Below are 10540 nucleotides of genomic sequence, written 5' to 3'. Positions count from 1 at the left end.
CTGAAACTGTCTACATGCTGACGATACATCTTCCCCCATGCTAGCCCTGGTTTCCTCAACCTCTGTAGTTGATGAGTGACTGCTTAAGGTTTCATTTCAAAATTAGAAAAGAGCTGTAGAAGTGCTGTAACAACCCCATTGTAAAATAAAATAAAGTTTCATATTCCATAACACATACACACCGTGCCGGTAAAATAAACTCATTAGTAACTACACCAAAGGCACCCATTTTGCAGCGCTAGTCCTCTTCAGCTGTACCCCATCTGTATTTTCCTCTCTATATATTCCTCCGAGCAGAAGGGTTTGATTGAGAGAGAGAGGCCACTTTGGAACGGTTGCTTTCTCAAGGTCTGCTGGGAATGACCTTTAACCCTGAGCTCTGTACATTCTGCGTCTGAACCTTCTGGTTGCAGGTTTACACACGAACGCGTGCACACACACCGAACACACATGCACACACACAAACACTCACACACAGGGCGAGCCATATAGAACTTATTTAAGAGTCTGAATGTACAGAACATGAAGGAAGCCCTCCTGGGAATCTCTCTCTGGCTGTAGCTGCCTGAAAAGCAGAGTAACACACACTCTCTCTCACACACACATACACATTCACACACATACACACGCACGCAAACACACACACGTACGCACTCACACACTCTCTCTCTCACACACACACACACACACACATACACACACTTTCTTAGTATTTTGTCCTGTCCTGTTCTGTGTCCTTGCACTCTGTCCAGAACTAGTTTTCAGTGATGTGATAGCGAGGTACAGTGAGCTCCTAAGTATTGTGACAGTGAGAATAGAATATGTCTCTAAACACTTCTACATTAATGTGGATGCTACCATGATTACGGATAGTTCTGATGAATCGTGAATAATGATGAGCACAAATATAATCCCTCCCCTGTTATTGGTAATGGTGAGAGGTTAGCATGTCTTGGGGTACGATATTTGTGCGTCTGTAACTTTCTCACTATCCGTAATCATGGTAGCATCCACATTAATGTAGAAGTGTTTAGAAACATATTATATTCTTATTTACAATACAAGTTACTCCAAAATGAGACAACACATTATTTACCAACCAAAACAAACTGCATCCTACAAGTTTGTAGAGTCACAAGCTTGATTGAATCATTGCGTACTAGGAATATGGTACCAAATACTAAACTTTTGACTACTTTAATACACATATAAGTGAATTTGTCCCAATACTTGTGGTCCCCTAAAATGCGGGGACTATGTAGAGAAAGTGTTGTAATTACTAAACGATTCACCCGAAATTGATGAAAATACCCTCAAATTAAAGCTGACAGTCTTTAACCTCATAGTCATTGTATCATTTCAAATCCAAAATGCTGGAGTACAAAGCCAAAACAACAACAAAAATGGTCACTGTCTCGATACTTTTGGAGCTCACTGTATATATTCTCTCTCTCTCCATACCGACAGGTGTAAAGACAATATTAGCTGTGTTTTCGCCCAGCTTCTCAGCAGCATATGTCTCAGGCTTTATACCTGCAGAGACGGCATGCCTTCGAAGTTGGAAGACATGAGTCACCGCTATACATAGCATGGCTGCATGGGAGACTGAGCGGGGGAGAGAGAGAGTACGGGCAAGAGAGAGAGACAGGAAGAGAAGGGAAGGAGAGAGAGAGAGAGGAAAGGAGAGAGAGAGAGAGAGAGAGAGAGAGAGAGAGAGAGAGAGAGAGAGAGAGAGAGAGAGAGAGAGAGATAGAGAGAGAGAGAGAGAGAGAGAGAGAGAGAGAGAGAGAGAGAGAGAGAGAGAGAGAGAGAGAGAGACAGTCAGTCAGTCAGTCAGTGAGTGAGTGAGTGGACAAATCGAGCAGAGTTGCCTGTGGGATCCAGGCAGGGTTAGATTAGGCGGAGCAGGGCTAGGGCCAGGGTTAGATTAGGCAGAGCAGGGCTAGGGCCAGGCCAGGGTTAGATTAGGCAGGAGCAGGGCTAGGGCCAGGGTTAGATTAGGCAGAGCAGGGCTAGGGCCAGGCCAGGGTTAGATTAGGCGGAGCAGGGCTAGGGCCAGGGTTAGATTAGGCGGAGCAGGGCTAGGGCCAGGCCAGGGTTAGATTAGGCAGAGCAGGGCTAGGGCCAGGCCAGGGTTAGATTAGGCAGAGCAGGGCTAGGGCCAGGCCAGGGTTAGATTAGGCAGAGCAGGGCTAGGGCCAGGCCAGGTTAGATTAGGCAGAGCAGGGCTAGGGCCAGGCCAGGGTTAGATTAGGCAGAGCAGGGCCAGGCCAGGGTAGTGTGCAGTGTGTCTCTGCGGTAAACAGGATTCTCTCTTAGCTGTGTGCTCTGCCTCTGAAGCTGTGTTGAACACAGAGAGGTATTTCCTGCCTCCTCCGCTGAAGCATGATCTACCGCTCTGTGGCATGTGGAATGGGAGCCGTCTCCACGGCAACAGAAAGCCCTGCCTGCCGCCGGAGCGAGAGAGAGACCGAAAAGGGGGAGGGAGAAAGGAGAGGGGGATGTTGACCCAGAAAGACCTAGTAGTAGCACACACATTGACTCACAAAAAGATAGACTTGTGCACACTTTCACTCACACACACACACACACAGCAAGTGATCACGATTACAATGGAGGCAGTGTACAGGCAGGCAGGGACTTACTTATAAGGTTAACAGGAGCACCACTACAGATATTAGGGTTAGTCCCACAATCAGAGTCAATAGGATTAACATGGCTAATGGATACGGGCTAACAGTTAGGAGCTAATAGACGAAACCCTATAGGTACAGTACAACAGAGACACTCCTTTACGGTACATAATGTATGCAAATTGCACATAGGCCTATGTATTCATAAAATGGAATAGGAGAGCTACTGTGATGATAGGGCCAAATGTGTGCGTTCACATGCTTTCTAAAAAATGCTGTCGCAGACAAAAGCAAATGGTGGTCATCATTTATGAAAAGCACACTGACCTCAGAGATCCAGAGAGAGATGTGGATGACAGCTGTTTTACTGAGCTGAACTGGAGCGTCTGTCGTGAGCTGAGCTGAGCAGCCAGCCTCGAATAACTGGAGCTCTGGCACACTCACTCTTTCTCTCCTTCTTTCCCTCTATCTTTCTCTCTATTCCTCTTTATTTAAATATCTATCTCTTTCTCTTCCTATTTTCCTCTTTCCCACCCCCCTCTCTCTCCCTTTCGCTCTCTCTCTTCCATCTCTCTCTCTCAGTAAAGAAAGCTGTGTAAGTTAGGCAGAACAGAACACAGTGTACTAGCCATGCTTCCCACATGGGCCCGGTATACTGTACATGGAAACACACACACACGCACGTGCACACACACACACACACACACAAACTCCCCCATCCCCCACCCTCTTGACAAGGTTGCTAGGTGTTGGATTAAAGGAGAATCTCTATTTTTTATGTAAATGGCATGTTATAGAAGGGTCCAGACACCTTTTTTTGTGATTTCACGTTTTCGAGAGACTTACCCCAAACAGCAAACTTCCTGAAAAAACATGAACATAAAACATGAACAAGGCTCCAAAAACACCCAAATACATTATTTTAGGAACGGCAAAGCTCTCAGTATAGTGATAGGGGTCTTAAATGTTGAACACATGAAATTGTGTAATTCCGAACTTTATACGCAACGTTATATTTCATTTTGTTGCAACTCGAGCGATACCTCTTCATCCATTCTACAGGTAACTGCCAAAATAAAGGAAACACTTGAGTAAATGAGGGATAAAAAGTATTTTGAAAGCATGGGGTGCTTCCATACAGGAAGTTCCAGACAGTTGTAGAATCTATGCCAAGGCGCATTGAAGCTGTTCTGGCAGCTCGTGGTGGCCCAACACCCTATTAAGACACTTTATGTTGGTGTTTCCTTTATTTTGGTAGTTACCTGTAGCAGCAGGCTACACAGATAATGGAACAGCTGGATAGGGGAAACGGCTTGAGTTGCGCAAAAGGGAATATAACATTGCAGATAAAGTTCGGAATTACACAATTACATGTGTACAACATATAAAGACCTGCATCACTATACTGAGAGCTTTGCTGTTTCTAAAAGGACTTTTTTGGGTGTTTTTGGAGCCTTAGTTCATGTTTCCTCCAGGCCCCCATACTACACAACGAGGATGAGGAAGTGATTTGCTTTTTGGGGTAAGTTATATATATATATACGTATGCATGTGTATTTGTGTGCATTTCTGTGTGTGTGTACATCAATTATGTGTGTGTGTTTCATGCACACTAATGTCTATTTTTGGCGTGAATTTGTTGGTGTGTGTGTATCTCTATGTAAGTCCTTGTGTCTGCTCCTCTCTCTGTAGTCCCTCAAGGCGTGATCCAAAATGGTGCCCGCGTCAGGAGCCAGGGGCCGTTTCCTGTCATCCGACCCATACCCATAAGCTCAGTGGGAAGCAGGACCACTGCGATAAGGTCAGTGAAACTGTCAATCATCACTCGACTGGTTATGACGTAGAGTTGTTTCCTGGATAATACACACCTCAACACCAAACTGTATTTTTCCACCATTTACATAATCGCATATCAATTTGTTTGTTGTACTCAAACTAAAACCATCACACAAAGGTGTAGTACAGTACTACATGTTCCTATTGAGTTCAGACTCAGCTGCGTCCTAAATGGCACCTTATTCTCTACATAGTGCACTACTTTTGACCAAAGCCCTATGGGCCCTGGTCAAAGGTAGGGCACTATGTAGGGAATAGGGTGTCATATGCGAGTACTAGCCCAACCAGGTGTGTTTATACAGCCGTCACAATGGTTTATTCCTGTGAAGAGCCTCATGATTCAGAGAAGATTTAGGAACAGGCCTGGACATGCTCATCCATCATGGTAGCATGAGAGTATGAAGGGACACACACACACACACACACACATACACCACACACACACACCATGTCATGAATTAAACATCCCCACAGGCACGGCAGCAGCTCACATCAGGTATGCACTGAATATTTGATCATATAGATGAGGGTATGTTCTTCCCATGAGATAGTAATATGCCAACAGACTGTCCTGCTAAAAGAAAACGAGGTTTGATCCGAGGGAGGGTGTGGTGTGGGCGGACAGCGGGACTATTTTTTATTTATAGGATGGCGTGATGCTTTGATCCGCTTTTATGGTATATCAAATGTACTATTGTAACGACACAGTAACTATACAAATATATATTTGAAATATGTCAACCCAAATTGTACTACTTATCAAAGGTATAGGTTTACAAACGCAGTAGTCGTGTGTCTGATGATACCATGGTGCAGCCAAAACCCTGGCACACAAGGCTAGACATGCACTACTGTCTGTAGAAACAGTAGAAAAATTTGATGTATGTGAACAGTGACTGTAGCCTGTCCCCTTTATGAACTGTATGGGCCCTGGTCAAAAGTGGTGCACTATATAGGGAATAGGGTGTGATTTGGGACACACTCTAAATGCAGTCTGTTTACATTAAGTGTAACTGTAGCCTTCTTATCTCCTGTGTGTCTCTCCAGGTCAGCTCTGGGGGACTACCTGACCCAAGGCGACATCGGCCACCCCTGTGACTCTCCCTCCCCCCTTCCCAGCGACGACCTCCAGGAGGACCACAACTACAGCACCGCCAAATCCCCCAGCATGCCCTGCTCTTCCCAGGGGCCCTCTGCGTTCGACGACAACGATGACATCATCGCGGTGGAGGTCGGCGTCCATCGAGGGGTCAAATCGGAACCTCAAGAAGTCCCGCTGGACTCTGCCTCTGTCTCCTTCCTCTCCCAGCATGCCCGGCGACGGGGCCTGCCCTGGACGAAAAACCGCTTGCGGGCCCTGGGCGACACGCTGCCGCTGAAAAAGCGCCGTTCGGCAGCAGTGGAGAAGCCACCGTCGGAGAGCGATGATGAGGAGATGAAGGAGGCGGCGGGGTCGTTGCTTCACCTGGCGGGCGTCCGGGCGTGTCTCAACAACATCACTAACCGCGCCGCCAAGGCTGCTCAGAAGGAGAAGGAGCAGAAAGAGGCCCTAAGGAATTAACTAAGGCCAGGCCTACACATCTGGCCTACACACCAACCGCCAAGACCTAGAAACTAATAGCTAAGACACACCGCAAAGACCAACGGCGAAAAGCAGCGGGTGGCCGCAGTGTGTTGCAAGGTGTTTTAGCAATCACCTGCTTGGTGTCGACGAATGGTGGAGATTCAACATGTAGAATTGTCGGGAAATTAACAGAAAACGACGGCAGATATTCTGGTCAGAGGCGATAGGACGGCCACCCGCTGCTTTTAACAGTTCGTTGTCACGGTGTGTCACGGTCTCTAATGCCGGATTCCCACTATAGGGCCGACCTGAACTGTAGCCTATACTGTGCTGGCTCGGATATATTCTTTTCAGATTTTGCTTTCCAGCATGGTTCCAGCAGCAACTATGGTGGATGCGTAACCAGGGCAACCCAGTACAGCTCGGTTTGGCTTCAGTAGTGTGAAAAGGGTATATGGCCAAGCCTGAGCGCAAAGAGGCCTACAGTAGTTCTACACACCAGGTCTACACACCGACCTACCAACCACGAACCGGCCCAGAGATAACGTTATTAAGCATTAGTCTCAATAGACACTACTCCATCTCTCTCTCTTTAACCTTTCTCTCTATCTCTCTATCTCTCCTCCAGGGGCATTAGGAGAATCCTACTTATTTATGGCAATATCAAAAATCTTATGTTTTTACTATACGTTTCCTATACGTTTCAACACTAACTCTGATGGGTAATTGATTCTCATGTGTCTCTGTTGATGTTTTTATGTTGTGTAAAGGGGATGCAAGCCATAGAAAAACACATTTTGTCACTAATTAGGGAAATACATGCTAAAAATAGAATCATTGAGGAGAATAGCTGAGCGTTTTATGTCATATGTAACTTGTCAGAAGTTTATCTGTGAATTTGTAGCAATCTTCCAGTAATGAAAGCCAGGAAGTTGAGCCAATGATACTAACAGATTTAAAACTGTTAAAACTTGCTGCTCACACACGTCATCCTACGCCCATGAGCACAAAATGTAAGACTGTGCCAAAGATGAGCGACCAGGTTGCTTCAATGTAGCCAATCTGACAGCTTACAAAGACAAACATAAAGGCATAGCAACATCAGAAGATCTGTAGAGAAGAGATAGGAGAATACCATAAATGTCTAAATAATTGTAAAATCCATTCTTAAAGAAATATGCACTTATTTCTATTCATTACGGTAATTTCTATCACCAATAGTAAAAGCATCATGGAGAATGGGCATGATTCCTTTAAGAGCACTCCTTAGTATTTAAGCATAGTTAGAACTATACTGTTAATATGGTTCAATTTTTTTGTGCTATGATGACGACTTAGTGCTGGGTCAGAGGCAATATACTGTATCTCCTCTATCTTGTTCTTGTTTCTCAGCTGCATCTGAAATGGCACCCTATTTCCTTTTAGTGCACTATTTTTGACCAGAGCCTCATGGATCTGGCCAAAAGTAGTGCACTGTGGGTTCATGGGCTCTGGACAAAAGGAGGGCACTATATTGGGAATAGGGTGCCATTTCAGACATACAGTAGCCTAGACGTCCCTGAAACTCTTCCAGTATTCCTCTTCCACAAACGTGAACGCCGGTTTAAATATAACCCATGCTACGACACCTGCCTATCATTTGACAGACTCAGAAAACTATATACATAAACTGTGGATTCGTTGTTGTTTCTTGCAATTATGTGTGTATTGCTTCCCCTTCTTCCTCGACCTACCCTCATAAAAGTATAAGCAATTTGTCCAGTCTGGACAACTCTGTAAAAAGGTTAGAAAATATTTTATTTTTCCTTTCTTAATTGAAGCAATTTGACCTGCAGGACTTTCTCAGTTATATTGCATGGGTGCTTGTAAATAATATGCAAAAGTAAATCTTTTTTTATTCAAAGATCATGTAAGATAAACAATGTATTTAGCATGAAGCATGACTTATTTTCATATAAACCTAGATCCTAGAAGAGAAAACAAAGGTTTTGCCGCCAATTCTTATACACTCAATTTTGTTTAATTTAATTGAGATTTTTTTTTTAAATTAATTAATATTGTATTTCTTCAGATGAGCGGGCTTTCAAAGACATATCTTCTTCAGGGAGAAATTTTATGGGGAAATCACTCCACAATTATGAGGCCCTGCTACTCTGGGCTTTAGGTATAACAGACCTGGGTTCAAAAACTATTTCAAATTATTTCAAATTATTTAATCTGTGCTTAAATGAGCTTGCCTGTTGCAATGCAACCAATAGTAAAGTCCCAAAAGTGCAAACCCTATCCACCTGGCACCCCAGCCAGGCTAAAGCAAACGGTAAATGTATTTGAAAGGTTTCAAATAGTATTTGAACCCAGTCAGTTAGATATAAGGCTAGATGGGTCAACTGAAAAGCCTCTAGTATGGCCTTCAGTCTTCTTCTGCCTCTTAAACAATAAATGTGTCAGTGTTCTAGTGTTATTCAGAATATATCAATAGTGTGTGAGTGTGTCCAAAAACCATACACCCTTTAACATTGTGCCTGCCCTCCAGACTTAGTTGTGTTCCGATGTCTTTGACTGACATGTTTTCATATTGAACAGCACATATTTCTTTATTTATGAAAGTATTTTCCCTCATTTTGTTTTATAAATGTGTTACCATTGGTTCCTAGTTTTCTCCTCCTGGTAGACACTTTAGTGTAAACGGACAGAGTATATGGAACTGTTTGACATGGAATTTAGAATTCGTCAGAATGTTCCACTGTTCAACTGGCTCCAACTAAATCTGAATATTTTGTTGCAAGTTACATCCTCAGTCAGTTCATGCTATGGTATGTACATGCAGTGGAGTTACTGTACATAATGAACACGTTTCTGTACAAACAGCAGAGGTAGTAGGGGTTAGTAAGAGGTTATGTGTAGACAGTAGGGAGAGGCAGAGTCAGAGAGAGACAGACTTTGCTTTGGGTTTAGGGGAAAGACTGAGAGTGACTGACAGCTAGACTGGGAGTTAGACAAGCAAATGACAGCAGAGTTCCATTGTCATAGTATTATATCAACTTTGATACAGAACACTGACTATTCTATTCAATTCAATCTGTTTCTTCTATCAATGTTGACATGAAAAAGACTCACTCCCTGTATACCTCACTGCCATCTCCACTTCCTCTCTTGACACTAGAGGAGTGTTCTTGTGTTACAGGTCAAGCCCTCTGTGTTATTTGCAGTAAGAAGTCAGTGAACTGCTGACTAATAGTAGAGTCTGCTGTGGCAAGTCAAGGAGAATTTGTTGCTTTAGCAACCACAGTGACTCACACGGTGACTGTGTCCCAAATTGCACTACTTTTGACCAGGGCTAATAGGGCTCTGGTCAAAAGTAGTGCACTATATAGGGAATAGGATGTCATTTGGGACACTTCCAGTGACATACAGGGAAGGAAGGTGAAGTCATGACCCTATAAGGGTCTGCTTGACAAATAGAACGATACCGGGAAATAGGACTGAGTAATTTAATGAAATGGAAAGAAAAATAAGAAAATGTATCACTGCCTGAAAAGCCCTCGAATGAGAAACAAATGTGCTTATATTATTTTAACTAAAACCTGCCAAACTAAATCATGCTCAAAGTGTGCATCCCAAATGGCAACCAATTCCCTATATAGTGCACTTTTTTTTTTTTTTTAAGTAGTGCCTTATAAAGGCAATAGGGTGCCATTTGGGAATCACCCAAGGCCAGCCTGCCAGCCAGTCCGCCATTTTGTTTGTTTTGTGTTTGTTTACTCAGACAATACGTTACAATACTGCCATGTTAGTGACTATTTGAGAAGTGTCAGAAAGCCATCGAAGAGATGTCAAATGCAAACTATTATGTTGCTATGTGAGAAGAATCGATGTAATGCAGAGTGCACCCAGCTTGGTTGGTTTTCCAATGAATGTTTGATTCTTTCCTTGTTGTGCAATCATATTGCCAAAGAACGATTTCAAACTATTTCATCGATTTCATTCATGTAAATATCACGTTGTCCAATACCGTGGCAAAAAAAGTATAAATGTTGTTTTTTCTTTTCAATTTTTCTGAAACTTACAATAATGTTTATGTGATGTATTGTCTTCCAGTTGCAATAATAAAAAATACAAGTTGCAAAAGTTGACCTAAACTTTACTCTTGTGCTTGAAAGAGACCATGTAATAATTACATTGAATTGAATTGATTTGGGTAAAAACATTGTACATTGTATTCCCAGAGGGTAGCACTTAAAATTATTAATTAAAGCACTTGTTTCCAAAATGGTCGTCGATAGTAAAAATAAGTCAAACGTCTAATGATTAAAAGACAAGACAAAGAATACAAAGAACAACATTACATTCATATTGAGATACCAGAAAGAAAACTGGCACTTTCCATTGCACCTCCATAAAACCTAACCAACAGTAGCAATAAGCATGTAATATCCATATTATTCATATCAACCCAAATCAACCCACACAAACCAACTAAAAACTAAACATATTCTCTGTTACAGAA

At 43.0% G+C, this 10540-nt stretch overlaps 1 protein-coding gene across 1 annotated transcript in view; it reads left to right on the top strand.

Moving 5' to 3' along the window:
- The window catches only part of LOC311108382 (uncharacterized protein), a gene marked incomplete at its 5' end in the record, with an annotated part of 17961 nt that extends 7795 nt beyond the window's left edge, over nucleotides 1–10166 (top strand). Inside the window, 2 exons of the mRNA XM_084151016.1 lie at nucleotides 4299–4434; nucleotides 5517–10166. Coding sequence (XP_084007142.1) covers nucleotides 4299–4434; nucleotides 5517–6030 — 650 coding nt within the window. The 3' untranslated portion in view covers nucleotides 6031–10166. The remainder of the gene's footprint in view (nucleotides 1–4298; nucleotides 4435–5516) is intronic.
- Nucleotides 10167–10540: the final 374 nt, after the last annotated feature.

Source organism: Coregonus lavaretus (assembly GCF_964263955.1).
Source record: "Coregonus lavaretus genome assembly, chromosome: 33".
Taxonomy (NCBI): Eukaryota; Metazoa; Chordata; class Actinopteri; order Salmoniformes; family Salmonidae; genus Coregonus; species Coregonus lavaretus.
This window is presented reverse-complemented; position numbering and strand designations above follow the sequence as displayed.